The sequence below is a fragment of the Salvelinus alpinus genome, chromosome 7 (genome assembly GCF_045679555.1).
Source record: "Salvelinus alpinus chromosome 7, SLU_Salpinus.1, whole genome shotgun sequence".
Taxonomy (NCBI): domain Eukaryota; kingdom Metazoa; phylum Chordata; class Actinopteri; order Salmoniformes; family Salmonidae; genus Salvelinus; species Salvelinus alpinus.
This window is the reverse complement of record NC_092092.1, coordinates 16443469-16469525: the sequence shown is the minus strand read 5'-3', so window position 1 is coordinate 16469525 and position 26057 is coordinate 16443469. Positions and strand designations below refer to the sequence as shown.

General features: G+C 47.6%; 1 protein-coding gene across 2 annotated transcripts in view; it reads left to right on the top strand.

Annotated features, from left to right (window-relative positions):
- Positions 1 to 26057, top strand: part of LOC139580516 (AT-rich interactive domain-containing protein 4B-like) — a 301203-nt gene that overhangs the window by 206677 nt on the left and 68469 nt on the right. For both annotated transcript variants that reach the window (XM_071409283.1, XM_071409282.1), the window contains 4 exons: positions 10791 to 12089; positions 16959 to 17069; positions 21413 to 21667; positions 22644 to 22790. In XM_071409283.1, coding sequence (XP_071265384.1) covers positions 10791 to 12089; positions 16959 to 17069; positions 21413 to 21667; positions 22644 to 22790 — 1812 coding nt within the window. The remainder of the gene's footprint in view (positions 1 to 10790; positions 12090 to 16958; positions 17070 to 21412; positions 21668 to 22643; positions 22791 to 26057) is intronic.

Genomic DNA, 26057 nt, shown 5'->3' with positions numbered 1-26057 from the left:
AGGGAACAGGAGGGGACTTAGCTGGAGTGGTCATCACCTCTTAGGGAACAGGAGGGGACTTAGCTGGAGTGGTCATCACCTCTTAGGGAACAGGAGGGGACTTAGCTGGAGTGGTCATCACCTCTTAGGGAACAGGAGGGGACTTAGCTGGAGTGGTCACCTCTTAGGGAACAGGAGGGGACTTAGCTGGAGTGGTCATCACCTCTTAGGGAAAAGGAGGGGACTTAGCTGGAGTGGTCATCACCTCTTAGGGGACAGGAGGGGACTTAGCTGGAGTGGTCACCTCTTATGGAACAGGAGGGGACTTAGCTGGAGTGGTCATCACCTCTTAGGGAACAGGAGGGGACTTAGCTGGAGTGGTCATCACCTCTTAGGGAACAGGAGGGGACTTAGCTGGAGTGGTCACCTCTTAGGGAACAGGAGGGGACTTAGCTGGAGTGGTCATCACCTCTTAGGGAAAAGGAGGGGACTTAGCTGGAGTGGTCATCACCTCTTAGGGGACAGGAGGGGACTTAGCTGGAGTGGTCACCTCTTATGGAACAGGAGGGGACTTAGCTGGAGTGGTCATCACCTCTTAGGGAACAGGAGGGGACTTAGCTGGAGTGGTCACCTCTTAGGGAACAGGAGGGGACTTAGCTGGAGTGGTCACCTCTTAGGGAACAGGAGGGGACTTAGCTGGAGTGGTCATCACCTCTTAGGGAAAAGGAGGGGACTTAGCTGGAGTGGTCATCACCTCTTAGGGGACAGGAGGGGACTTAGCTGGAGTGGTCACCTCTTATGGAACAGGAGGGGACTTAGCTGGAGTGGTCATCACCTCTTAGGGAACAGGAGGGGACTTAGCTGGAGTGGTCATCACCTCTTAGGGAACAGGAGGGGACTTAGCTGGAGTGGTCATCACCTCTTAGGGAACAGGAGGGGACTTAGCTGGAGTGGTCATCACCTCTTAGGGAACAGGAGGGGACTTAGCTGGAGTGGTCTTCACCTCTTAGGGAACAGGAGTGGAATTAGCTGGAGTGGTCATCACCTCTTAGGGAACAGGAGGGGACTTAGCTGGAGTGGTCATCACCTCTTAGGGAACAGGAGGGGACTTAGCTGGAGTGGTCATCACCTCTTAGGGAACAGGAGGGGACTTAGCTGGAGTGGTCATCACCTCTTAGGGAACATTTACATTTACATTTAAGTCATTTAGCAGACGCTCTTATCCAGAGCGACTTACAAATTGGTGCATTCACCTTATGATATCCAGTGGAACAGCCACTTTACAATAGTGCATCTAACTCTTTTAAGGGGGAGGGGGGGGTTAGAAGGATTACTTTATCCTATCCTAGGTATTCCTTAAAGAGGTGGGGTTTCAGGTGTCTCCGGAAGGTGGTGATTGACTCCGCTGACCTGGCGTCGTGAGGGAGTTTGTTCCACCATTGGGGTGCCAGAGCAGCGAACAGTTTTGACTGGGCTGAGCGGGAACTGTACTTCCTCAGAGGTAGGGAGGCGAGCAGGCCAGAGGTGGATGAACGCAGTGCCCTTGTTTGGGTGTAGGGCCTGATCAGAGCCTGAAGGTACGGAGGTGCCGTTCCCCTCACAGCTCCGTAGGCAAGCACCATGGTCTTGTAGCGGATGCGAGCTTCAACTGGAAGCCAGTGGAGAGAGCGGAGGAGCGGGGTGACGTGAGAGAACTTGGGAAGGTTGAACACCAGACGGGCTGCGGCGTTCTGGATGAGTTGTAGGGGTTTAATAGCACAGGCAGGGAGCCCAGCCAACAGCGAGTTGCAGTAGTCCAGACGGGAGATGACAAGTGCCTGGATTAGGACCTGCGCTGCTTCCTGTGTGAGGCAGGGTCGTACTCTGCGAATGTTGTAGAGCATGAACCTACAGGAACGGGTCACCGCCTTGATGTGAGTTGAGAACGACAGGGTGTTGTCCAGGATCACGCCAAGGTTCTTAGCACTCTGGGAGGAGGACACAATGGAGTTGTCAACCGTGATGGCGAGATCATGGAACGGGCAGTCCTTCCCCGGGAGGAAGAGCAGCTCCGTCTTGCTGAGGTTCAGCTTGAGGTGGTGATCCGTCATCCACACTGATATGTCTGCCAGACATGCAGAGATGCGATTCGCCACCTGGTTATCAGAGGGGGGAAAGGAGAAGATTAATTGTGTGTCGTCTGCATAGCAATGATAGGAGAGACCATGTGAGGATATGACAGAGCCAAGTGACTTGGTGTATAGCGAGAATAGGAGAGGGCCTAGAACAGAGCCCTGGGGGACACCAGTGGTGAGAGCACGTGGTGCGGAGACAGATTCTCGCCACGCGGTAGGAGCGACCTGTCAGGTAGGACGCAATCCAAGCGTGGGCCGCGCCGGAGATGCCCAGCTCGGAGAGGGTGGAGAGGAGGATCTGATGGTTCACAGTATCAAAGGCAGCCGATAGGTCTAGAAGGATGAGAGCAGAGGAGAGAGAGTTAGCTTTAGCAGTGCGGAGCGCCTCCGTGACACAGAGAAGAGCAGTCTCAGTTGAATGACTAGTCTTGAAACCTGACTGATTTGGATCAAGAAGGTCATTCTGAGAGAGATAGCAGGAGAGCTGGCCAAGGACGGCACGTTCAAGAGTTTTGGAGAGAAAAGAAAGAAGGGATACTGGTCTGTAGTTGTTGACATCGGAGGGATCGAGTGTAGGTTTTTTCAGAAGGGGTGCAACTCCTGCTCTCTTGAAGACGGAAGGGACGTAGCCAGCGGTCAAGGATGAGTTGATAAGCGAGGTGAGGTAAGGGAGAAGGTCTCCGGAAATGGTCTGGAGAAGAGAGGAGGGGATAGGGTCAAGCGGGCAGGTTGTTGGGCGGCCGGCCGTCACAAGACGCGAGATTTCATCTGGAGAGAGAGGGGAGAAAGAGGTCAAAGCACAGGGTAGGGCAGTGTGAGCAGAACCAGTGGTGTCGTTTGACTTAGCAAACGAGGATCGGATGTCGTCGACCTTCTTTTCAAAATGGTTGACGAAGTCATCCGCAGAGAGGGAGGAGGGGGGAGGAGGGGGAGGAGGATTCAGGAGGGAGGAGAAGGTGGCAAAGAGCTTCCTAGGGTTAGAGGCAGATGCTTGGAATTTAGAGTGGTAGAAAGTGGCTTTAGCAGCAGAGACAGAAGAGGAGAATGTAGAGAGGAGGGAGTGAAAGGATGCCAGGTCCGCAGGGAGGCGAGTTTTCCTCCATTTCCGCTCGGCTGCCCGGAGCCCTGTTCTGTGAGCTCGCAGTGAGTCGTCGAGCCACGGAGCAGGAGGGGAGGACCGAGCCGGCCTGGAGGATAGGGGACATAGAGAGTCAAAGGATGCAGAGAGGGAGGAGAGGAGGGTTGAGGAGGCAGAATCAGGAGATAGGTTGGAGAAGGTTTGAGCAGAGGGAAGAGATGATAGAATGGAAGAGGAGAGAGTAGCGGGGGAGAGAGAGCAAAGGTTGGGATGGCGCGATACCATCCGAGTGGGGGCAGTGTGGGAAGTGTTGGATGAGAGCGAGAGGGAAAAGGATACAAGGTAGTGGTCGGAGACTTGGAGGGGAGTTGCAATGAGATTAGTGGAAGAACAGCATCTAGTAAAGATGAGGTCAAGCGTATTGCCTGCCTTGTGAGTAGGGGGGGAAGGTGAGAGGGTGAGGTCAAAAGAGGAGAGGAGTGGAAAGAAGGAGGCAGAGAGGAATGAGTCAAAGGTAGACGTGGGGAGGTTAAAGTCACCCAGAACTGTGAGAGGTGAGCCATCCTCAGGAAAGGAACTTATCAGGGCGTCAAGCTCATTGATGAACTCTCCAAGGGAACCTGGAGGGCGATAAATGATAAGGATGTTAAGCTTGAAAGGGCTGGTAACTGTGACAGCATGGAATTCAAAGGAGGCGATAGACAGATGGGTCAGGGGAGAAAGAGAGAATGTCCACTTGGGAGAGATGAGGATCCCAGTGCCACCACCCCGCTGACCAGAAGCTCTCGGGGTGTGCGAGAACACGTGGGCAGACGAGGAGAGAGCAGTAGGAGTAGCAGTGTTATCAGTGGTAATCCATGTTTCCGTCAGTGCCAAGAAGTCGAGGGACTGGAGGGACGCATAGGCTGAGATGAACTCTGCCTTGTTGGCCGCAGATCGGCAGTTCCAGAGGCTGCCGGAGACCTGGAACTCCACGTGGGTCGTGCGCGCTGGAACCACCAGGTTAGGGTAGCGGCGGCCACGCGGTGTGAAGCGTTTGTATGGTCTGTGCAGAGAGGAGAGAAGAGGGATAGACAGACACATAGTTGACAGGCTACAGAAGAGGCTACGCTAATGCAAAGGAGATTAGAATGACAAGTGGACTACACGTCTCGAATGTTCAGAAAGTTAAGCTTACGTTGCAAAAATAAAATAAAATCTTATTGACTAAAATGATATAGTACTGCTGGCGGTGAAGTAGGCTGGCAAGCAGTGGCTGCGTTGTTGACTTTGTTTGAAAGTGTAGCTGGCTAGGTAACCTCTAACTGGCTAGGTAACCTCGACAATTTCTCAAAAACTACACAATTATCTTGGATACAAGGACAGCAAAGACAACTATGTAGCTAGCTAACACTACGCTAATCAAGTCGTTCCGTTGTAATGTAAGTTGTAATGAACAGGAGGGGACTTAGCTGGAGTGGTCATCACCTCTTAGGGAACAGGAGGGGACTTAGCTGGAGTAGTCATCACCTCTTAGGGAACAGGAGGGGACTTAGCTGGAGTGGTCACCTCTTAGGGAACAGGAGGGGACTTAGCTGGAGTGGTCATCACCTCTTAGGGAACAGGAGAGGACTTAGCTGGAGTGGTCACCTCTTAGGGAACAGGAGAGGACTTAGCTGGAGTGGTCAGCAGGTCTTAAGGAACAGGAGGGGACTTAGCTGGAGTGGTCAGCAGGTCTTAGGGAACAGGAGGGGACTTAGCTGGAGTGGTCACCTCTTAGGGAACAGGAGGGGACTTAGCTGGAGTGGTCAGCAGGTCTTAGCTGGAAATACAAATGGCAGATACATTTCATTACAGCAGCACCATCATAGGTTTGGGAAACACGTTTCTCCATGAATTTAAACTCTCCTGGGGTGTAATTGTTAGCCAAACATTAGCATTTTGCCTGCTGTAGAAGGAGAAGAGAGCCACGAGAAAACAAGTTTTGATCAGTCATGGAAAGAAATGAGCTGAAAACAAATTGGCTCCCTATTTTAAGAGAAAATGGAGAACAAGCTATGAAGGAAAAATACTGGAATTTTGGTGCAGGTTCAGCCAACTAGCGCAAAAATAATATTGCAAAATCTACTAAAGTTGATATGGCAAATCGTAGTAAATTGCAAGAACCCGACTCAAAAATAAATTTCTAAAACCAAGAAAACAATATATAATCTACCACCTCCGTCTCCTGTAGTTTGATGTATCTAATTTGAATTGAATGTCCTAAAAATGCTCAACTATCTCTATAATCTACCGACTCACCAAGCTTATAAATCACACATGCATAGCACTAGCTTAATTCTTTGATTGGATGGACAACATGTCCGTTCATACTGTAAAAACCGATTGGTTGAAGAACGTCCTCCGGAAGTTGTCATAATTACTGTGTAAGTCTATGGAAGGGGGTGAGAACCATGAGCCTCCTAGGTTTTGTACTTTAGTCAATGTACCCAGAGGAGGATGGAAAAAAGCTGTCCTCTGGCTTTACCATGGTGCTCCCCTAGAGGGTGCTGTCGAGACTACAGTTGACCATCGCAAAAGTGTTTTAATCAGGTATTTGTTGACATCTAAAAAGGGTAACTTTAATCTTTCATTATTTTGTTTTCTGAAATTAACTGAGTAGGATGCTCTGAGGAGCCTCCACTGCCTGCAAGGTAGTCACTACTCTATCTGGTGTTGTACTTTAACAGTATACAGGTAGTCACTACTCTATCTGGTGTTGTACTTTAACAGGTAATCATGGATAGAATGAGATGATTTTTCCAAAACTTTTCCAGGCGGAAAAACACCATGTAAATTAATCATTTATATTGTCATTTAGGCACTGTTTTTTTAAATACATTTTATCGATCAAAGAAGTCAACATATCAGCCAGGATGGGAAAGGCTGTGTTTGGGAGCATCACCTGCATGGTGAGAGATGAGTTGTTGGTTAAGGAGAGAAAGACAGTCACAATGCAGCAGCAGGTAGACCCAGCCTATAAAATATAGTATAGTACAAACTAATAACTAGGTAGCCAATTCAAAATATAGATTGTACCCTCTAGTTAACTGTTTAGTTATTATTAGCATGTATTGTTTGTCATTTCCCAAAATAATTTACACCGACACTCGCAAATAAAGCCATACAAAGTTGATTTACTTTTTTTGAACGAAGTTTAAATGAATCATAATATTATTTTTGACGAAATGAACGATTCATTTCCCCATTGTTTTAGTTGGGATTCGTTTCAATTGCGGTGAATCAAAATAAATTTGTGAATCGCGTACAGTCATTTTAGGAAAATATATTTGATGTAGCTTTCTTGTGGATTTTGTGTCTTCGTTTTGTAGATACTTCCAGTTGATTTGGGAACATAATACATCCAGTGTACGGGATATTGTAACTCAATAGATGCTAGTCAGCCTGCTAAGTTAACACTTCCAAGGTTGCTAAGATACAGGGCCTTCAGGAAGTATTCACACCCCTTGACTTTGTCTTACAGCCTGAATTTAACATGGATTCATTTGAGATTTTTTTGTCACTGGCCTACACACAATACCCCATCATGTCAAAATGGAATTGTATTTCGATTTATTTTTACAAATTCATTCAAAATGAAAAGCTTGAGTCAATAAGTATTCAACCCCTTTTATGGAAAGCCTAAATGTGTTCAGGATTTGCTTAACAAGTCACATAAGTTGCATGGACTCACTCTGTGTGCAATAATATTGTTTAACATGATTTATGAATGACTACCTCATCTCTGTACCCCACACATACAATTATCTGTAAGGTCCCTCAGTCGAGCAGTGAATTTCAAACACAGATTCATCCACAAAGACCAGGGAGGTTGTCCAATGCCTCGCAAAGGGAACCTATTGGTAGATGGGTTAAAAAAAATAAGCATACATTGAATATCCCTTTGAGTGGCGCAGCAGTCTAAGGCACTGCATCTCAGCGCTAGAGGCATCACTACAGACCCTGGTTAGATTCCAGGCTGTATCACAACCGGCCGTGATTGGGAGTCACATAGGGCTGTGCACAATTGGCCCAGAGTCGTCCGGGTTTGGCTGGGGTAAGCCGTCATTGTAAATAAGAATTTGTTCTTAACTGACTTGCCTAGTTAAATAAAGGTTACACACACACATAGACACACCAAAAAGTTATTTTGTTGGCATTTACGTATGTCCCCATTACCAGTAAAACAATCAAAACCAATTTCTTTCACTTACTTGCTGTGCTGTTTCGTTGTTCAGTCGTTTCATTCTCAACCAGGATTTCTATGGAACGCCGTTTGGGTCTTTGCTTGTCAAATAAGCTTGTTGACCAATCAGAACCTGAATATGACTGCACGTCACATAACAGTTTAACGCGTTCATGAATTTTTAACGTTATTACACATTGATTATACTATGACTCGTATTTGATATGTCACAACGATTCATCGATACGTTGCTATGATGCTGGTACAGTTCTCATGCACCTACAGTCCTGGTCATAAAAAAAGTAGCTTTAGTTAGCTAACTATATAGCTAGGTGTCATCTAAAATAACCCTAATTTATAAGACAGTTCTTATTTGATTAATGGTGGTCGGACCCATCTATGTGAAGTTAGCCACAATAAGGATTATCCCCAATAGTGGACTTTGCGGTTAGCCTTCAAAATAAAAGTATAATTTACAGTGATGCAAATGAATGCAAATAGTATAATTATTCCATCATGCTAAACGAGGTTGGAATGTTGTTACATACAAATCAACTAAAGTCAACAATTTGTTAATTTGACAACAATCTGTTGAAATCCCACTGGATGTATTATACTTTAGAATTGCATTGGGAGCATACTTATTTCACTGTACAGCCTTACCTATGGATTGTGGATCAATGACATGTGGTATCAGTCTACTCAGGGACACACAGAGAACATTAGCTCTTATTGAGGGACTCTGAAACAACTGAATTGAGTCACATTTACTGTCAACCCATGTGTATTGAACACTATTCCAGTGGAAAAACAATACTGCGTGGATATTTTGGATTCTGATAACTCTGAGGACGTTAGGAAAAAATATATTTGGTATTGAGTAGACTGACACCCCATTTCATTGATCCCCAATCCTTAGGTAAAGCTGTCCAGTGCAATATGAATGTCAATACACACAATAGGCTGACTGGGGAGGGGATTTCACACAGTCACAGTCCCGTGATAAGAGCTACAACAATAATATTTGTGTAATTTCTCCCCAGTTGTGTTCTGTGGGTGTCACTGAGTAGACTGATACCCCATTTCATTGCTTCACATTCCAACCTTGTTTAACATTATCTAGTCTAAATATTGCATGATTCCACCAATTGTAACCTTCTGAATCACCATCAAAGAGGTACTTTTATTTTGAACGCAAACCACAAATTCCACTATTGTGCCTAATCCTTATTGTGGCTAGCTTCGCAACCCAGTCTGATCGAGCATCACTAGCCAGATGAAGCTAGCTGGCTGCTTGTAAACTAGACGTTGGCCGATAACGATGTTGGCGTTTTTAGCTAATATCGTCCGATTACGATATGTTCACCGATATATCGTGCATCTTTTATACAGTAGCCTAACAGGTACTTTGTTCAACGACAGGAACGAGTACAGAGGGATTAGAGGACAGTTTACCACACTGACTTTTATACAGTGCAATCAGAAAGTATTCCTTTTTTCCACAGTTTATTTCGTTACAGCCTTACTCTAAAATAGATTGAATTAATTGTTTTCCTCAATCTACACACAATACCAATAATGGCGAAGCAAAAACTGGTTTTTAGAAATAAAGAAAATAAAGAAAATAAAAAACAGAAATAACATAGGTATTCAGACCCTTTGATTTGAGACAAAAAATGGAGCTCAGGTGCATCCTGTTTCCATTGATTATCCTTGAGATGTTTCTACAACTTGGTTGGAGTCCATCTGTGGTAAATTCAATTGATTGAACATGATTTGGAAAGGCACACACACCTGTCTATATAAGGTCCCACAGTTGACAGTGCATGTCAGAGCAAAAACACAAAGCCATGAGGTTGAAGGAATTGTCCGTAGAGCTCTGAGACAGGATTGTGTCGAGGCACAGATCTGGGGAGGGTACCAAAACATTTCTGCAGCATTGAAGGTCCCCAAGAACACAGTGAACTCCATCATTCTTAAATGAAAGAAGTTTGGAACCACCAAGACTCTCCCTAGAGATGGCTGCCCGGCCAAACTGAGCAATCGGGGGAGAAGGGCCTTGGTCAGGGAGGTGACAAAGAACCAGATGGTCACTCTGACAGAGCTCCAGACTTCCTCTGTGGAGATGGGAGAACCTTCCAGAAGGACAACCATCTCTGCAGCACTCCACCAATCAGGCCTTTATGGCAGAGTGGCCAGATGGAAGCCACTCCTCAGTAAAAGGCACATGACATCCTTCTTGGAGTTTGCCAAAAGGCCCCTAAAGACAGACCATGAGAAACAGGATTCTCTGGTCTGATGAAACCAAGATTGAACTCTTTGGCCTGAATGCCAGCGTCACGTCTGGAGGAAACCAGGCACCGCTCATCACCTGGCCAAGGCCGTCCCTACAGTGAAGCATAGGGGGCAGCATCATGCTGTGGGGATGTTTTTCAGTGGCAGGGACTGGGAAACTAGTCAGGATCGAGGGAAAGTTAACCCGAGCAAAGTACAGAGAGATCCTTGATGAAAACCTGCTCCAGAGCCCTCTGGACCTTCGACTGGGGAGAAGATTCACCTTCCAACAGGACAACGACCCTAAGCACACTGCCAAGACAACGCAGGAGTGGCTTCAGGACAAGTCTCTGAATGTCCTTGAGTGGCCCAGACTTGAACCCGATCTAACATCTCTGGAGAGACTTGAAAATAGCTGGCACTCCCCATCCAACTTGACAGAGATTGAGAGGATCTGCAGAGAAGAATGGGAGAAACTCCCCAAATGCAGGTGTGTCAAGCTTGTAGCGTCATGCCCAAGAAGACTTGTCTGTAATCACTGCCAAAGGTGCTTCAACAAAGTACTGAGTAAAGGGTCTGAATACTTTTTGATGTTTTTTTTACTAATTTGATTTCTAAAAACCAGTTTTTGCTTCATCATTATGGGGTATTGTGAGTAGATTGCTGAGGAAAAAACTATGTAATCCGTTTTAGAATAAGGCTGTAACTTAACAAAATATGGAAAAAGTGAAGGGGTCTGAATACTTTCCAAATGCACAGTACATACATATGCCGCCAATTGTTGGTCATGGAAATTTGGTTAAAAGTAATTGAGAAGTCATGGAAAACTCATGAAATTCCAACTGTCAAAACGTATTTGAACCCTTATGTATGTAAGGGTACTTTGAGGGTATTTTACTTGTTCAAGTGTAGTGACTCCAATGCCTTTGGAAACTGTAGAAGAGTTGTTTGGAATGAAATAGAGTTGTTTGGAATGAAATAGAGTTGTTTGGAATGAAATAGAGTTGTCTGGAATGAAAAGAGTCCTAATCCATTAATAGATTAGGAATGTATTTAATTCCAAACAACTCTATTTCAAGTCTCCTGGACTGACTGCTGGTGTAGTATGTGATATGAAAACCATGTTGTTGTTTCCTTTCAGCCTCAGATAGTTCAACAGATGACATTGATCACCAGGATGAGGAGGGTGATTGTGAAGACGAAGATGACCGTCCACGGAGGCGCTGCGGTCTCAGAAAGGGGGGTACCCCAGAACATCTCAGAAACGGGGTTCCGCCCGAACCACCTCACGCCTTAGACCACTGGGAGGGTGCCACCTTTACCGATGTCCCCAAAACCCCATTGGTCGCAGGAAATGGCCAAGAACCAATCAACAAAGATGCCCTGGAGGCAGTGAAATGGCGAAGCCAACCAGAGTTTGAGGGTGAAAGGGAGGGGCCGGGTAGTTCTGCCTCGAGGAAGAGGAAGTCAGAGGGAGCAACCGGGGAGTGGTCCGAACGCACCCCTAAAGGACCCCTGTCCAACACCAAGCTCCCCACCCGGAGCATCAGGAACGCTGACTGGCTGTCGAGAGACCCCCGGAAGGCCGAGGAGAGAGGCGGGCCAGCAGGAGGACCCTCTTCTAGTAGCAGCTCAGACGATGAAGGAGGAGCACCACCTCCCACTGATCCCAACCAATCAGAGACCGACCGAGAGAGAGAGCGACCCAGTTCCTGTCCAAGACCCAAACCTTCCCTCTCCAGGAAGTACAACGGCATGAAGGACAAGACCGACAAAGGAGGCGGGAGTGGCAGTGGCGCCCGCCCTGCAGGATTCTGGGATATTCCTGAGAAGAAGGCCAAGATGGCTGCTACAGCGGATGAGAGGGAGAGGCAGGTGGGTGGGGGCCGCACCAAGGGCCAGAAGGATGTGTGGTCCAGTATTCAGGCCCAGTGGCCCAAGAAGACCCTGAAGGAGCTGTTTTCTGACTCCGACACAGAGGCTGCTAACTCCCCTCCTCCCCCTGGACCGGCCCAGTCCTTCTCATCAGGCCTGGATGAGAGTGAGAGCAAGGGGGAGCGGAACAGGGACGGAGACGAGGCAGGAGGCGGCCCGGAGAGGGAGGACCCCGAGACCTCAGAGGAGAACCAGGAGAAGGAGAGGAGGAGTGAGCAGGAGGAGTTCCCCTCCAGCGGCTCTAACTCAGTCCTCAACACCCCTCCTACAACCCCAGAGTCCCCCTCTATGGAGGGTATTAGTAGTGGGGCCATTGCGCAAAGCTCTGGGACTGGTTCAAACTGGACTCAGCCCTCCTCTCCTCCCCCCTCCACAGGGGCCCCTGCACTGGGTAAAACCCCCTCTGACCCCCAGACTCCAGGATGCCCCAACCCCCTGCCGGGTCACAGTGAGACAGAAAGCAGTACGGTGGAGGTGGAGAGTCTGAACCAGGACTTACCCCCAGGTAAGCAGTCTGGGAGGGGAGCTGCAGGACCAAGATTTACCCCCAGGTAAGCAGTCTGGGAGGGGAGCTGCAGGACCAGGACTTACCCCCAGGTAAGCAGTCTGGGAGGGGAGCTGCAGGACCAGGACTTACCCCCAGGTAAGCAGTCTGGGAGGGGAGCTGCAGGACCAGGACTTACCCCCAGGTAAGCAGTCTGGGAGGGGAGCTGCAGGACCAGGACTTACCCCCAGGTAAGCAGTCTGGGAGGGGAGCTGCAGGACCAGGACTTACCCCCAGGTAAGCAGTCTGGGAGGGGAGCTGCAGGACCAGGACTTACCCCCAGGTAAGCAGTCTGGGAGGGGAGCTGCAGGACCAGGACTTAGCCCCAGGTAAGCAGTCTGGGAGGGGAGCTGCAGGACCAGGACTTACCCCCAGGTAAGCAGTCTGGGAGGGGAGCTGCAGGACCAGGACTTACCCCCAGGTAAGGGGGTGGGGTGGCAGGTTGTCTAGTTCAGGGGTCTACACTATGGAGACAGTAGATATACAGCGGAGCACATTGTTGCAATGTCCTTTTTCCTCACAAAGGGGGTGGCTCCTAACACGCTCCGGCAGCGTTTCGTTCCCCGGAGCCGTGTGTGGGGGGGGGGGGGATGGGGGGGGGTAGTGGCACCAAACAACATTTTCGCCTCATTAGAATTCCCCCCAAAAGGTATTTTTGTTGTAGTAATTACTACTGCTACACGGTTAGCAGCTGGTAGCCTTTTCTCCTCAAATGTCATTCTATTGTAGCTGTTATGGGAGTGAATACAGTGAAGCAGCATATTAAACTGGGATAATGTTGTAGGTTACACTGGCAAGTAGGCTATAAGAATATTTGCCCGGGCAAATGATTTATAAATCGTATTATTTTACATGGGAGCGATGTGGGAAGCTAAAAGGCTAGCTTGCTTGCTGTTTTTAATCAGCTAGCTAGCAAGCTGCTGGTGGACTAACAAACAGCCAACTGGCAGACACAAACAAGGTCATGTAAATCAAACCTAAACTTTCATTGCATGTAGGCCAAACTATCATTTAAATATGCAATTGGTTTTCTTTCAAATGAGCTTACAGTGGTGATGTTTTCCATGTGATACTTCTTTGCCTCAGATAGGATACAACAACTATCACCCCCTTGTGAACTTTGCTATTTGAAAGTCAAGAAATGCATGGACCAGTGTCACACCAAAAGGTGTCCCCTTCTCCAGAAACTCTAGCCAAGCACACGTATGTAGATCAATGTGAAGAGGTCTGTACTACTCCTGCTCCACTGTTCTACCTGATTAGTATTTCCCCCACCTGGTGTCCCAAGTCTATTAGTTCCTGATTATCCAATGTTCTACCTGATCAGTATTTCCCCCATCTGGTGTCCCAAGTCTATTAGTCCCTGATTATCCAATGTTCTACCTGATCAGTATTTCACCCACCTGGTGTCCCAAGTCTATTAGTTCCTGATTAGAAGGGAAGAATGAAAACCAGCTGGCTTGAGGTCTAGATTTGAATTTGAGATGCCTAGTGGTTAGAGAAGCAGGTCAGCAACTGGATGGTTGCCGGTTCGAATCCCATGTCCGACTGCACCAACATCTCCAAGCAAATGTGTGTGTGTTCATATATATCGGAGGGACATTGTACAGCAGAAGACCAATTTCCGTCTCATATGGATCAGTAAAGCCTTGTTCAGACCAGGAGCAACACTATGTGGGGGAAGGATCCCATTCTTCCCAGACGGTCCAGGTAGCCCGTCCTCCTCTCACAGCCACTCCAACTCAACCTGCAGTCTGGGGTTCAGTAGTGGGAAGGACCCCCTTCCTCCCAGACGGTCCAGGTAGCCCGTCCTCCTCTCACAGCCACTCCAACTCAACCTGCAGTCTGGGGTTCAGTAGTAGCAGTCGGCACGACAACGCTGAACACAAAGCCAAAACGTAATGACATCTGCTCCTCCTACAGGTCAGCTGGCAGGCGGAGAAATCTTCAGATCTGAATAGTTATGGGTGTGAGAGGGCGTAGAGATGCCGGCTCAATTGATGGTCAATATTTTATGTAATTTCAAACCAAATCAGGAACATTAGTGTTAAATTAATGAAATGGCAGGTATATCTTTACCGAGGATTTATTCTCCATCCAGACCTACTTCATGTAATGAAATGGTTGGAAGTTACCGGAGTACTTGGCAGTTTGGATAAATGATTCTTACCAGGGCTCGACAGAGCCACTATTTTGCTCATATATACACACCTAAATATTTTGCTGTGCACCTGGAAAATTAAGGATTCTGGCTTGATTACCTCACATTTTGCTCCTAAATTTCTTTGAGCCTAAATTTTTCAATTTAGGCGCACTCGTGCTACTAAGTTGTCCTGACTAAGTTGTGGTAGTGTCTCTCCCCCTCTGCTTTCAACACCTCTAGAGCAGGGATGGGCAACTGGTAATCCAATGGACGATTTTCTCGTTACATTTTTATTTATGTATACAGTACCAGTCAAGTGTGGACACACCTACCCTTTCAAGGGTTTCTTTATTTTAATTTTATTATTTTCTACATTGTAGAATAATAGTGAAGACATCAAAACTATGGAATCATGTAGTACCCAAAAAAGTTTGAAAAATCTCAAATACATTTTGATTTGTATAAGTAGCCCCCTTTGCCTTGACAGCTTTGCACATTCTCAACCAGCTTCACCTGGAATGCTTTTCCAACAGTTTTGACGGAGTTCCCACATATGCTGAGCACTTGTTGGCAGCTTTTCCTTCACTCTGGTCCAACTCATCCCAAATCATCTAAATTGGGTTGAGGTTAGGTCATTGTGGAGGCCAGATCATCTGATGCAGCACTCCATCACTCTCCTTCTTGGTCAGATAGCCCTTACACAGCCTGGAGGAGTGTTGGGTCATTGTCCTGTTAACCAAATGATAGTCCCCCTAAGCGCAAACCAGATGTGATGGCGTATCGCTGCAGAATGTTGTGGCAGCCATGCTGGACATGCCCCATGGCTGCCGTTTTACGGGCTCCTAACCAATCCTAGTGTGTGTTTTCACGTTATTTGTACATAATGTTTCTGCCACCGTCTCTTATGACCGAAAGAGCTTCTGGATATCAAGACAGCGATTACTCACCTCGTACTGGACAAAGTATTTTTCTTTAACGAGTCGGACGCAAAGGATTTACTTCAGTCACCCGACAAAGCCCAAATCCCCATAATTTGCATGAAGAAGAGACGGAGATATCGGGGACGTAGGTCGGGGTGCCTTGTAAGGATCCGACGGCGAGTGGGTAATCTGCCTCTACCATCAGTCCTATTAGCCAACGTGCAATCATTTGATAATAAAATTGTTGAGCTCCGATCAAGACAATCCTACCAACGGGACATTAAAAACTGTAATATCTTATGTTTCACCGAGTCGTGGCTGAACGACGACATGGATAACATACAGCTGGCTGGGTTTTCAGTCCATCAGCAAGAAAGAACAGCTGCCTCCGGTAAGACAAGGAGTGTCGGTCTGTGTCTATTTGTAAATAACAGCTGGTGCACAAAATCTAATATTAACTTCTCTAGGGTAGGAGGCAGCATTCGGAATTTTGGATGAAATGCATGCCCAAATGAAACTGCCTGCTTCTCGGGCCCAGAAGATATGATATGCATATAACTGGTAGATTGAGTCCTTGAGTCCACCTGTGGTAAATTAAATTGATTGGACATCATTTGGGAAGGCACACACCTGTCAATAAAAAGGTCCCACAGTTGACAGTGCATGTCAGAACAGAAAAACCAAGCCATGAGGTCGAAGACAGGATTGTGTCGAGGCACAGATCTGGGGAAGGGTACCAAAAAAATATATGCAGCATTGAAGGATCCCAAGAACATAGTGGTCTCCATCATTCTTAAATGTAAGAAGTTTGGAACCACCAAGAGAGCTGGCCTAGAGCTGGCCGCCCGGCCAAACTGAGCAATCATGAGAGAAGGGCCTTGGTCAGGGAGGTGACCAAGAACCAGATGGTTACTCTGACAGAGCTCCAGGGTTCCTCTGTGGAGAACCTTCCAGAAGGACAACCATCTCTGCAGTACTCTACCAATCAAGCCTTTATGGTAGAGTGGTCAGACGGAAGCCACTCCTCAGTAAAAGGCACATGACAGCCCGCTTGGAGTTTGCCAAAAGGCACCTAGAGGACTCAGACCATGAGAAACAGGATTCTCTGGTCTGATGAAACCAAGACTGAACTCTTTGGCCTGAATGCCAAGCGTCACATCTGGAGGAAACCTTGCACCATCCCTACGGTGAAGCATGGTGCTGGCAGCATCATGCTGTAGGGATGTTTTTCAGCGGCAGGGACTGGGAAACTAGTCAGGATCGAGGGAAAGATGAACGGAGCAAAGTACAGAGAGAGATCCTTGATGAAAACCTGCTCCAGAGTGCTCAGGAACTCAGACTGGGGCGAAGGTTCACCTTCCAACAGGACAATGACCCTAAGCACACAGCCAAGACAACGCAGGAGTGGCTTCGGGTCAAGTCTCTGAATGTCCTTGAGCAGCCAGAGCCCGGACTTGAACATTTTATTATTAATACATTTGTTTTCGCTTTGTCATTATGGGGTAGTGTGTTTAGATAGTTTTTTTTATTCATTCAATTTTCATTCAATTCAAATTCATTAAAAATCCTACAATGTGATTTTTACAATGTGATTTTTTGTGATTTTTTTGTTTTCTCATTTTGTCTGTCATAGTTGAAGTGTACCTATGATGAAAATTACAGGCCTCTCATATTTTTAAGTGGGAGAACTTGCACAATTGGTGGCTGACTAAATACTTTTTTGCCCCACTATGTCTAAGCACTTACTCCTACATCTTCTCCTTCCAGTGTCTGCCAGTCACAAGCGTCAGAATGAACAGCAGGCAGGAGGAGCAGCAAAGAAACCCAAGCCAAACAGAAAGAGCTCCGTGCCTCCCAAGAAGAACAACAGGAAAACTGGTAAGGAAGAGCTTGATCTCCGTCTTTGACAGCACCCACTAGGGCTGGGGAATCTGGCCCTACGCTAGGGCTGGGGAATCTGGCCCTATGCTAGGGCATCTGGCCCTACGCTAGGGCTGGGGAATCTGGCCCTACGCTAGGGCTGGGGAATCTGGCCCTATGCTAGGGCATCTGGCCCTACGCTAGGGCTGGGGAATCTGGCCCTACGCTAGGGAATCTGGCCCTACGCTAGGGCATCTGGCCCTACGCTAGGGCTGGGGAATCTGGCCCCACGCTAGGGCATCTGGCCCTACGCTAGGGCATCTGGCCCTACGCTAGGGCTGGGGAATCTGGCCCTACGCTAGGGAATCTGGCCCTACGCTAGGGCTGGGGAATCTGGCCCTATGCTAGGGCATCTGGCCCTACGCTAGGGCTGGGGAATCTGGCCCTACGCTAGGGAATCTGGCCCTACGCTAGGGCATCTGGCCCTACGCTAGGGCTGGGGAATCTGGCCCTACGCTAGGGCATCTGGCCCTACGCTAGGGCATCTGGCCCTACGCTAGGGCTGGGGAATCTGGTCCTACGCTAGGGAATCTGGCCCTACGCTAGGGCTGGGGAATCTGGCCCTACGCTAGGGCTGGGGGAATCTGGCCCTTTTTTTTCTTTAAAAAAAACTAGGCAAGTCAGTTAAGAACAAATTCTTATTTACAGTGGGGAATAATTTTACCAAAAGGCCTCCTGCGTGGACGGGGGCCTGGGATAAAAAAAGAAAAAAAGAAATACAATATAAATATAGGACAAAACACACATCACAACAAGAGACAACACTACATAAAGAGTGACCTAAGACAACATAGCAAGGCAGAAACACATGACAACACAGCATGGTAGCAGCACAAAACATGGTACAAACATTGTTGACCAGTCAACAGCACAAAGGGCAAGATGGTAGAGACAACATACATCACACAAAGCACAGGGGGGGTTAGAGGGTTAGGGGTTAGACCCAAAGAGAGAGAACTGCTCCTTAAAGTAACTAACTTTGGCCTTCCGGATAGCCTGAGTGCACTTATTTCTCATTTGCAGTCAGCCTGAGTATACGTGTGCCGAGCAATTCGCCAAATGCAATTCTTGAGGTGGAGTAACTCTGCAAGATCGCGGTCGAACCAAGGGCTGAACCGGTTTTTAATTCTCATTTTCTTTATGGGGGCGTTTGTTAGTTAACGTTACCACTGAAAATATCAAAAAAGAAGGTCCAAGCGTCTTGGACAGAGGGGATCAAGCTGATTCTATACCATTTTACAGAGGCCAGTTAATGAAGGAAGGCTTGCTCATTAAAGTGTTTTAGCAAGCGTCTATGACAAATCAGGACAGGTCGTTTCACTGAGCAGCCATTACGAACACAGGCTGTAAAATAGTGATCACTAAAGTCATTACAGAAAACACCAGACTGATACCTATCAGGATTATTTGTGAGGATAACATTGAGGAGATTAGCCTTTTCTGGGTGTTTGGAGTCATACCTTGTGGGATTGGTGATAATCTGAGAAAGATTTAGGGAGTCCCATGGTTTTAGGACGGTGGTTTAAGCATGTCCCAGTTTAGGTCACATAGCAGGTACAGGTGTGATAATCGGTACATCCGAACATCACACCTGCGGGACAGGTACAGGATGGCAACAACAACTGCCCGAGTTACACCAGGAACGCACAATCCCTCCATCAGTGCTCAGACTGTCCGCAATAGGCTGAGAGAGGCTGGACTGAGGGCTTGTAGGCCTGTTGTAAGATCCTCACCAGACATCACCAGCAACAACGTCGCCTATAGGCACAAACCCACCGTCGCTGGACCAGACAGGACTGGCAAAAAGTGCTCTTCACTGACGAGTCGCGGTTTTGTCTCACCAGGAGTGATGGTTGGATTCGCGTTTATCGTTGAAGGAATGAGCGTTACACCGAGGCCTGTACTCTGGAGCGGGATCGATTTGGAGGTGGAGGGTTCATCATGGTCTGGGGCTGTGTGTCACAGCATCAGACTGAGCTTGTTGTCATTGCAGGCAATCTCAACGCTGTACGTTACAGGGAAGACATCCTCCTCCCTCATGTGGTACCCTTCCTGCAGGCTCATCCTGACATGACCCTCCAGCATGACAATGCCTCCAGCCATACTGCTTGTTCTGTGCGTGATTTCCTGCAATACAGGAATGTCAGTGTCCTGCCATGGCCAGCGAAGAGCCTGGATCTCAATCCCATTGAGCACGTCTGGGACCTGTTGGATCGGAGGCTGAGGGCTAGGGTCATTCCCCTCAGAAATGTCCGGGAACTTGCAGGTACCTTGGTGGAAGAATGGGATAACATCTCATAGCAAGAACTGGCAAATCTGGTGCAGTCCATGAGGAGGAGATGCACTGCAGTACTTAATGCAGCTGGTGGCCACACCAGATACTGACTGTTACTTTTGATTTTGACCCCCCTTTGTTCAGGGACACATTATTCCATTTCTGTTAGTCACATGTCTGTGGAACTTGTTCAGCTTATGTCTCAGTTGTTGAATCTTGTTATGTTCATACAAATATTTACATATGTTAAGTTTGCTGAAAATAAACGCAGTTGACAGTGTGAGGACGTTTATTTTTTTGCTGAGTTTTTTTGAAGGTTTAATGCTTAAAACCAGCATCTCAAATTGTTTGGGGACGGACTTGGTGGAGACAACCGAGCATTGAAGGGGATCCTTGGTAAAGATTGCCATCACCACCTTTGGAAGTTCTGTCTTGTCAAAAAAGGGTATAGCCAGAAAGAGTGTTTTGAATACTGATGTTAACCTTTCTTAAACACGTCTCAGTAATGACCAACACATCTGTATTGGAGCTGTGAACCCACACTTTTAATTGATCCTTTTTAGGTAATACGCTTCTAGTGTTAACGTGCACAAAACCAAGGATTTTACGAGAGCTGAAATCAGTGAAGCAGATACTGATGGCTAGAACTGGGGCTAGAAAACAGTAGATGGGCAAGGGTGTACATGCACATTTCCAGATATCATCAACAGTAATACAATCAAGGCACGGCAGAGGACAGGGAGAGCTCTGCAGTGATGATTTATGACATCTGAATGTGCATCAGATGGCAACAAGATCATATTGTACAGCAGGTAACATGAGGTAACATGAATACAAACCCGGCGAGAGGTGGTTAGAATGGGATGGGAGGCCAAAAGTCTGTGTAACCAATAGAGAGTCAGAGTCCCGAGTGTGGGAACAAACATAGTCTGTCCCACGGTTGGGTCAATAAAGTTTGTAGTCGACAAAGTATGCAGGAGTCATGAGGCAAATAGCAAAATGCACAAGAAATGTTTTAAATATAAAATGACTGGGGGCTAGCCGTTGTAAGTTCAGAGTCCCTCGCCCCAACAGTGCCTGTGTGCTGGAGGCGAGCGAAAGCTCGGGAGAGAGGAAGGAGTGGGGGGGGGGGGGGGGTACCTGTCTGTACCAGACAGGTGAAGACAGGCCAGGGCAGACGGTGAACAGAGAGGGGGAGGTACCTGTACCAGACAGGGTGAGAGAGGCCAGGGAGAGAGGGGTGAGTGTGGTGGGGGTACCTGTACCAAACAGGATGAGACAGGCCAGGGCAGACAGTGAACAGATCACCAGGTGGAATCCAAGCAGCAGTGCAGCAGGCAACGGGAGTAGGTGTCACACCCACTTGGGAGAAGCTTTTATTTCTGGAGGCAGATTTCTTGTAGCAAATAACAGTGAATGATCTTTGAACAGCAGGAGGGGGCTTCAGAGAACGCTTCAAAGACTCCTGCCACTTGTTGGGACCAAAGGCCTTTTACTTCACACCTTAGTGGTGATTGCATTTGTATCTGGCTCAGTTCCAGGTTGGAATGGTGTCCTCGGGTCTCTGCGGTTTGTTGGCCAGAGCACCCTCCGTATAGCTTGGAAAAAATAATACCTTGGAATCAGTAATCTCTCCGGTTAAATTTTAGTCAAAATTAGGTTGTCGGTTTGAAGTTTTGATCTGGAGCGAAGGCCATGCTGTGGAGGGTAGCAACCTACATATGTACCTGCCGAAAAATCAAAGTTTATCTAACTCCAAATCCTTTAGTAAAAAACATGTTGAAAAATGTGAGAGCTCACATTAAGCGGTGTCTCTCTTTCTCTGAGGGGGGCGTGTCTGTCCTCCGCTTGGTGAATCTGGCTGTAGAATGTCTTCAAATGTTCATTCTAACAGCTCTCCAAGCACGAGCAATTACCAACGAAGGAATTCATCTACTTGTAAAAGTTGTTACAATGAAAATGACATTTGTAGCTAATTAAATCTTCCTTTTGTCCTTCCTGCCCTGCCACCCCCTCCCCCCTACAGCCCACAGCAGTGACAGTGAAGACCAGTTAGTGGGTGAGAGTATGGCTAAGTCTTCAGCCTCCAAGACCCATGGTGCAGCAGACATGAAGGGGTCCATCTCCCCCAAGTGTCTCGGCCAGGGACAGGTTGAGGGACACACCCCTCCATCCAGCCAGAAGTACCACAAGGAGCAGCAGCATGGGGACCCCGACCACCCTCACCACAGAGAGCACCATGGCAGAACACCATCCGTCTACAAGTGGAGCTTCCAGATGTGTAAGTGTGCCGATACCAACTACAGTTTATATAGAGCCTCAACCAACCCTGGCTGTCTTTCACAGAGCCTCAACCAACCCTGGCTCTTTCACAGAGCCTCAACCAACCCTGGCTGTCTTTCACAGAGCCTCAACCAACCCTGGCTGTCTTTCACAGAGCCTCAACCAACCCTGGCTATCTTTCACAGAGCCTCAACCAACCCTGGCTGTCTTTCACAGAGCCTCAACCAACCCTGGCTGTCTTTCACAGAGCCTCAACCAACCCTGGCTGTCTTTCACAGAGCCTCAACCAACCCTGGCTGTCTTTCACAGAGCCTCAACCAACCCTGGCTGTCTTTCACAGAGCCTCAACCCCTCCAGATTGATGCTAGCTACAGGAATTCTCATTTACGTCCCACCAGATTGTCTGTTACTGTACAAATAGATTTGCCAGACAGAACCCTTTGTGATCACACAGATGGCAATGGAATGACTAGTTTTATACTGTTTGGTTTAGCTTTCTACTCTGAAACACCCCACTGAATCCTCTCCTTTCAATGTTTCAACTCCGAAATCCCCCAGAGTCCTCTCTGTTACAACCTGGCTCAAGATTGTAACAATAGGAAACCACACACTGACTAAAGGAAAAACAACATTAATTTATCCGATAAATAAAGTAAACACTCACAACAATAATCAGACGAGGCAGGAAGGTCAGTAAATGAGGTGTCAACTGCCAAAACAACGAAACAACCAAAGGTATGCCCCGAGAGGAATCTCTTGCTGAATGGGGAAACAGTGGCTTTGTGCCACAGCTGAGCTTTCACAGGTGTTCCCCATCAGCCCTGACGACCCTCACAGCTCCGCCCACCAATATCCTGCAGGAAGTAAACACAGTAGACAGAGCATGGAGGGCCGTCACATCTCCTTTCAATGTTTCTACTCTGAAACATCCCACTGAGTCCTCTCCTTTAAATGTTGTTCCTCTCCTCCCTTAGCGGACCTGGAGAAGATGTGTAGTCTGGAGAGGATCTCCTTCCTCCAGGAGAAGCTGCAGGACATCAGGAACCACTACCTGTCTCTCAAGTCTGAGGTGGCGTCCATCGACAGACGACGCAAACGCATCAAGAAGAAAGAGAGAGAGAGTGAGTCATCATCATTGACAGTTTATTTGCTACCAGAGCTGTTATGGTAACTACAATACAAAGAGGGAGAAATGTAGTTTCTAACCCTGTAGTACTGTAGTACTGTAGTACTGTAGCTGGAGACCTAGACAATCCCTGTAGTACTGTAGCTGGAGACCAAGACAATCCCTGTAGTACTGTAGCTGGAGACCAAGACCATACCTGTAGTACTGTAGCTGGAGACCTAGACAATCCCTGTAGTACTGTAGCTGGAGACCTAGACAATCCCTGTAGTACTGTAGCTGGAGACCAAGACCATACCTGTAGTACTGTAGCTGGAGACCTAGACAATCCCTGTAGTACTGTAGCTGGAGACCTAGACAATCCCTGTAGTACTGTAGTACTGTAGCTGGAGACCAAGACAATCCCTGTAGTACTGTAGCTGGAGACCAAGACCATACCTGTAGTACTGTAGCTGGAGACCTAGACAATCCCTGTAGTACTGTAGCTGGAGACCTAGACAATCCCTGTAGTACTGTAGTACTGTAGCTGGAGACCAAGACAATCCCTGTAGTACTGTAGCTGGAGACCAAGACCATACCTGTAGTACTGTAGCTGGAGACCTAGACAATCCCTGTAGTACTGTAGCTGGAGACCAAGACCATACCTGTAGTACTGTAGCTGGAGACCTAGACAATCCCTGTAGTACTGTAGCTGGAGACCTAGACAATCCCTGTAGTACTGTAGTACTGTAGCTGGAGACCAAGACCATACCTGTAGTACTGTAGTACTGTAGCTGGAGACCAAGACCATACCTGTAGTACTGTAGTACTGTAGCTGGAGACCAAGACAATCCCTGTAGTACTGTAGCTGGAGACCAAGACCATACCTGTAGTACTGTAGCTGGAGACCTAGACAATCCCTGTAGTACTGTAGCTGGAGACCAAGACCATACCTGTAGTACTGTAGCTGGAGACCAAGACCATACCTGTAGTACTGTAGCTGGAGACCTAGACAATCCCTGTAGTACTGTAGCTGGAGACCAAGACAATCCCTGTAGTACTGTAGCAGGAGACCAAGACCATACCTGTAGTACTGTAGCTGGAGACCTAGACAATCCCTGTAGTACTGTAGCTGGAGACCTAGAGAATCCCTGTAGTACTGTAGTACTGTAGCTGGAGACCAAGACAATCCCTGTAGTACTGTAGCTGGAGACCAAGACCATACCTGTAGTACTGTAGCTGGAGACCTAGACAATCCCTGTAGTACTGTAGCTGGAGACCAAGACCATACCTGTAGTACTGTAGCTGGAGACCTAGACAATCCCTGTAGTACTGTAGCTGGAGACCTAGACAATCCCTGTAGTACTATAGTACTGTAGCTGGAGACCAAGACCATACCTGTAGTACTGTAGTACTGTAGCTGGAGACCAAGACCATACCTGTAGTACTTTAGTACTGTAGCTGGAGACCAAGACAATCCCTGTAGTACTGTAGCTGGAGACCAAGACCATACCTGTAGTACTGTAGCTGGAGACCTAGACAATCCCTGTAGTACTGTAGCTGGAGACCAAGACCATACCTGTAGTACTGTAGCTGGAGACCTAGACAATCCCTGTAGTACTGTAGCTGGAGACCTAGACAATCCCTGTAGTACTGTAGTACTGTAGCTGGAGACCAAGACCATACCTGTAGTACTGTAGCTGGAGACCAAGACCATACCTGTAGTACTGTAGTACTGTAGCTGGAGACCAAGACAATCCCTGTAGTACTGTAGCTGGAGACCAAGACCATACCTGTAGTACTGTAGCTGGAGACCTAGACAATCCCTGTAGTACTGTAGCTGGAGACCAAGACCATACCTGTAGTACTGTAGCTGGAGACCTAGACAATCCCTGCAGTACTGTAGCTGGAGACCTAGACAATCCCTGTAGTACTGTAGCTGGAGACCAAGACCATCCCTGTAGTACTGTAGCTGGAGACCTAGACAATCCCTGTAGTACTGTAGCTGGAGACCAAGACCATCCCTGTAGTACTGTAGCTGGAGACCAAGACAATCCCTGTAGTACTGTAGCTGGAGACCAAGACCATCCCTGTAGTACTGTAGTACTGTAGCTGGAGACCTAGACCATCCCTGTAGTACTGTAGCTGGAGACCAAGACAATCCCTGTAGTACTGTAGCTGGAGACCAAGACCATACCTGTAGTACTGTAGCTGGAGACCTAGACAATCCCTGTAGTACTGTAGCTGGAGACCTAGACAATCCCTGTAGTACTGTAGTACTGTAGCTGGAGACCAAGACAATCCCTGTAGTACTGTAGCTGGAGACCAAGACCATACCTGTAGTACTGTAGCTGGAGACCTAGACAATCCCTGTAGTACTGTAGCTGGAGACCAAGACCATACCTGTAGTACTGTAGCTGGAGACCTAGACAATCCCTGTAGTACAGTAGCTGGAGACCTAGACAATCCCTGTAGTACTGTAGTACTGTAGCTGGAGACCAAGACCATACCTGTAGTACTGTAGCTGGAGACCAAGACCATACCTGTAGTACTGTAGTACTGTAGCTGGAGACCAAGACAATCCCTGTAGTACTGTAGCTGGAGACCAAGACCATACCTGTAGTACTGTAGCTGGAGACCTAGACAATCCCTGTAGTACTGTAGCTGGAGACCAAGACCATACCTGTAGTACTGTAGCTGGAGACCTAGACAATCCCTGTAGTACTGTAGCTGGAGACCTAGACAATCCCTGTAGTACTGTAGCTGGAGACCAAGACCATCCCTGTAGTACTGTAGCTGGAGACCTAGACAATCCCTGTAGTACTGTAGCTGGAGACCAAGACCATCCCTGTAGTACTGTAGCTGGAGACCAAGACAATCCCTGTAGTACTGTAGCTGGAGACCAAGACCATCCCTGTAGTACTGTAGTACTGTAGCTGGAGACCAAGACAATCCCTGTAGTACTGTAGCTGGAGACCAAGACAATCCCTGTAGTACTGTAGCTGGAGACCAAGACAATCCCTGTAGTACTGTAGCTGGAGACCAAGACCATACCTGTAGTACTGTAGTACTGTAGCTGGAGACCAAGACAATCCCTGTAGTACTTTAGCTGGAGACCAAGACAATCCCTGTAGTACTGTAGTACTGTAGCTAGAGACCAAGACAATCCCTGTAGTACTGTAGCTGGAGACCAAGACAATCCCTGTAGTACTGTAGCTGGAGACCAAGACCATACCTGTAGTACTGTAGTACTGTAGCTGGAGACCTAGACCATACCTGTAGTACT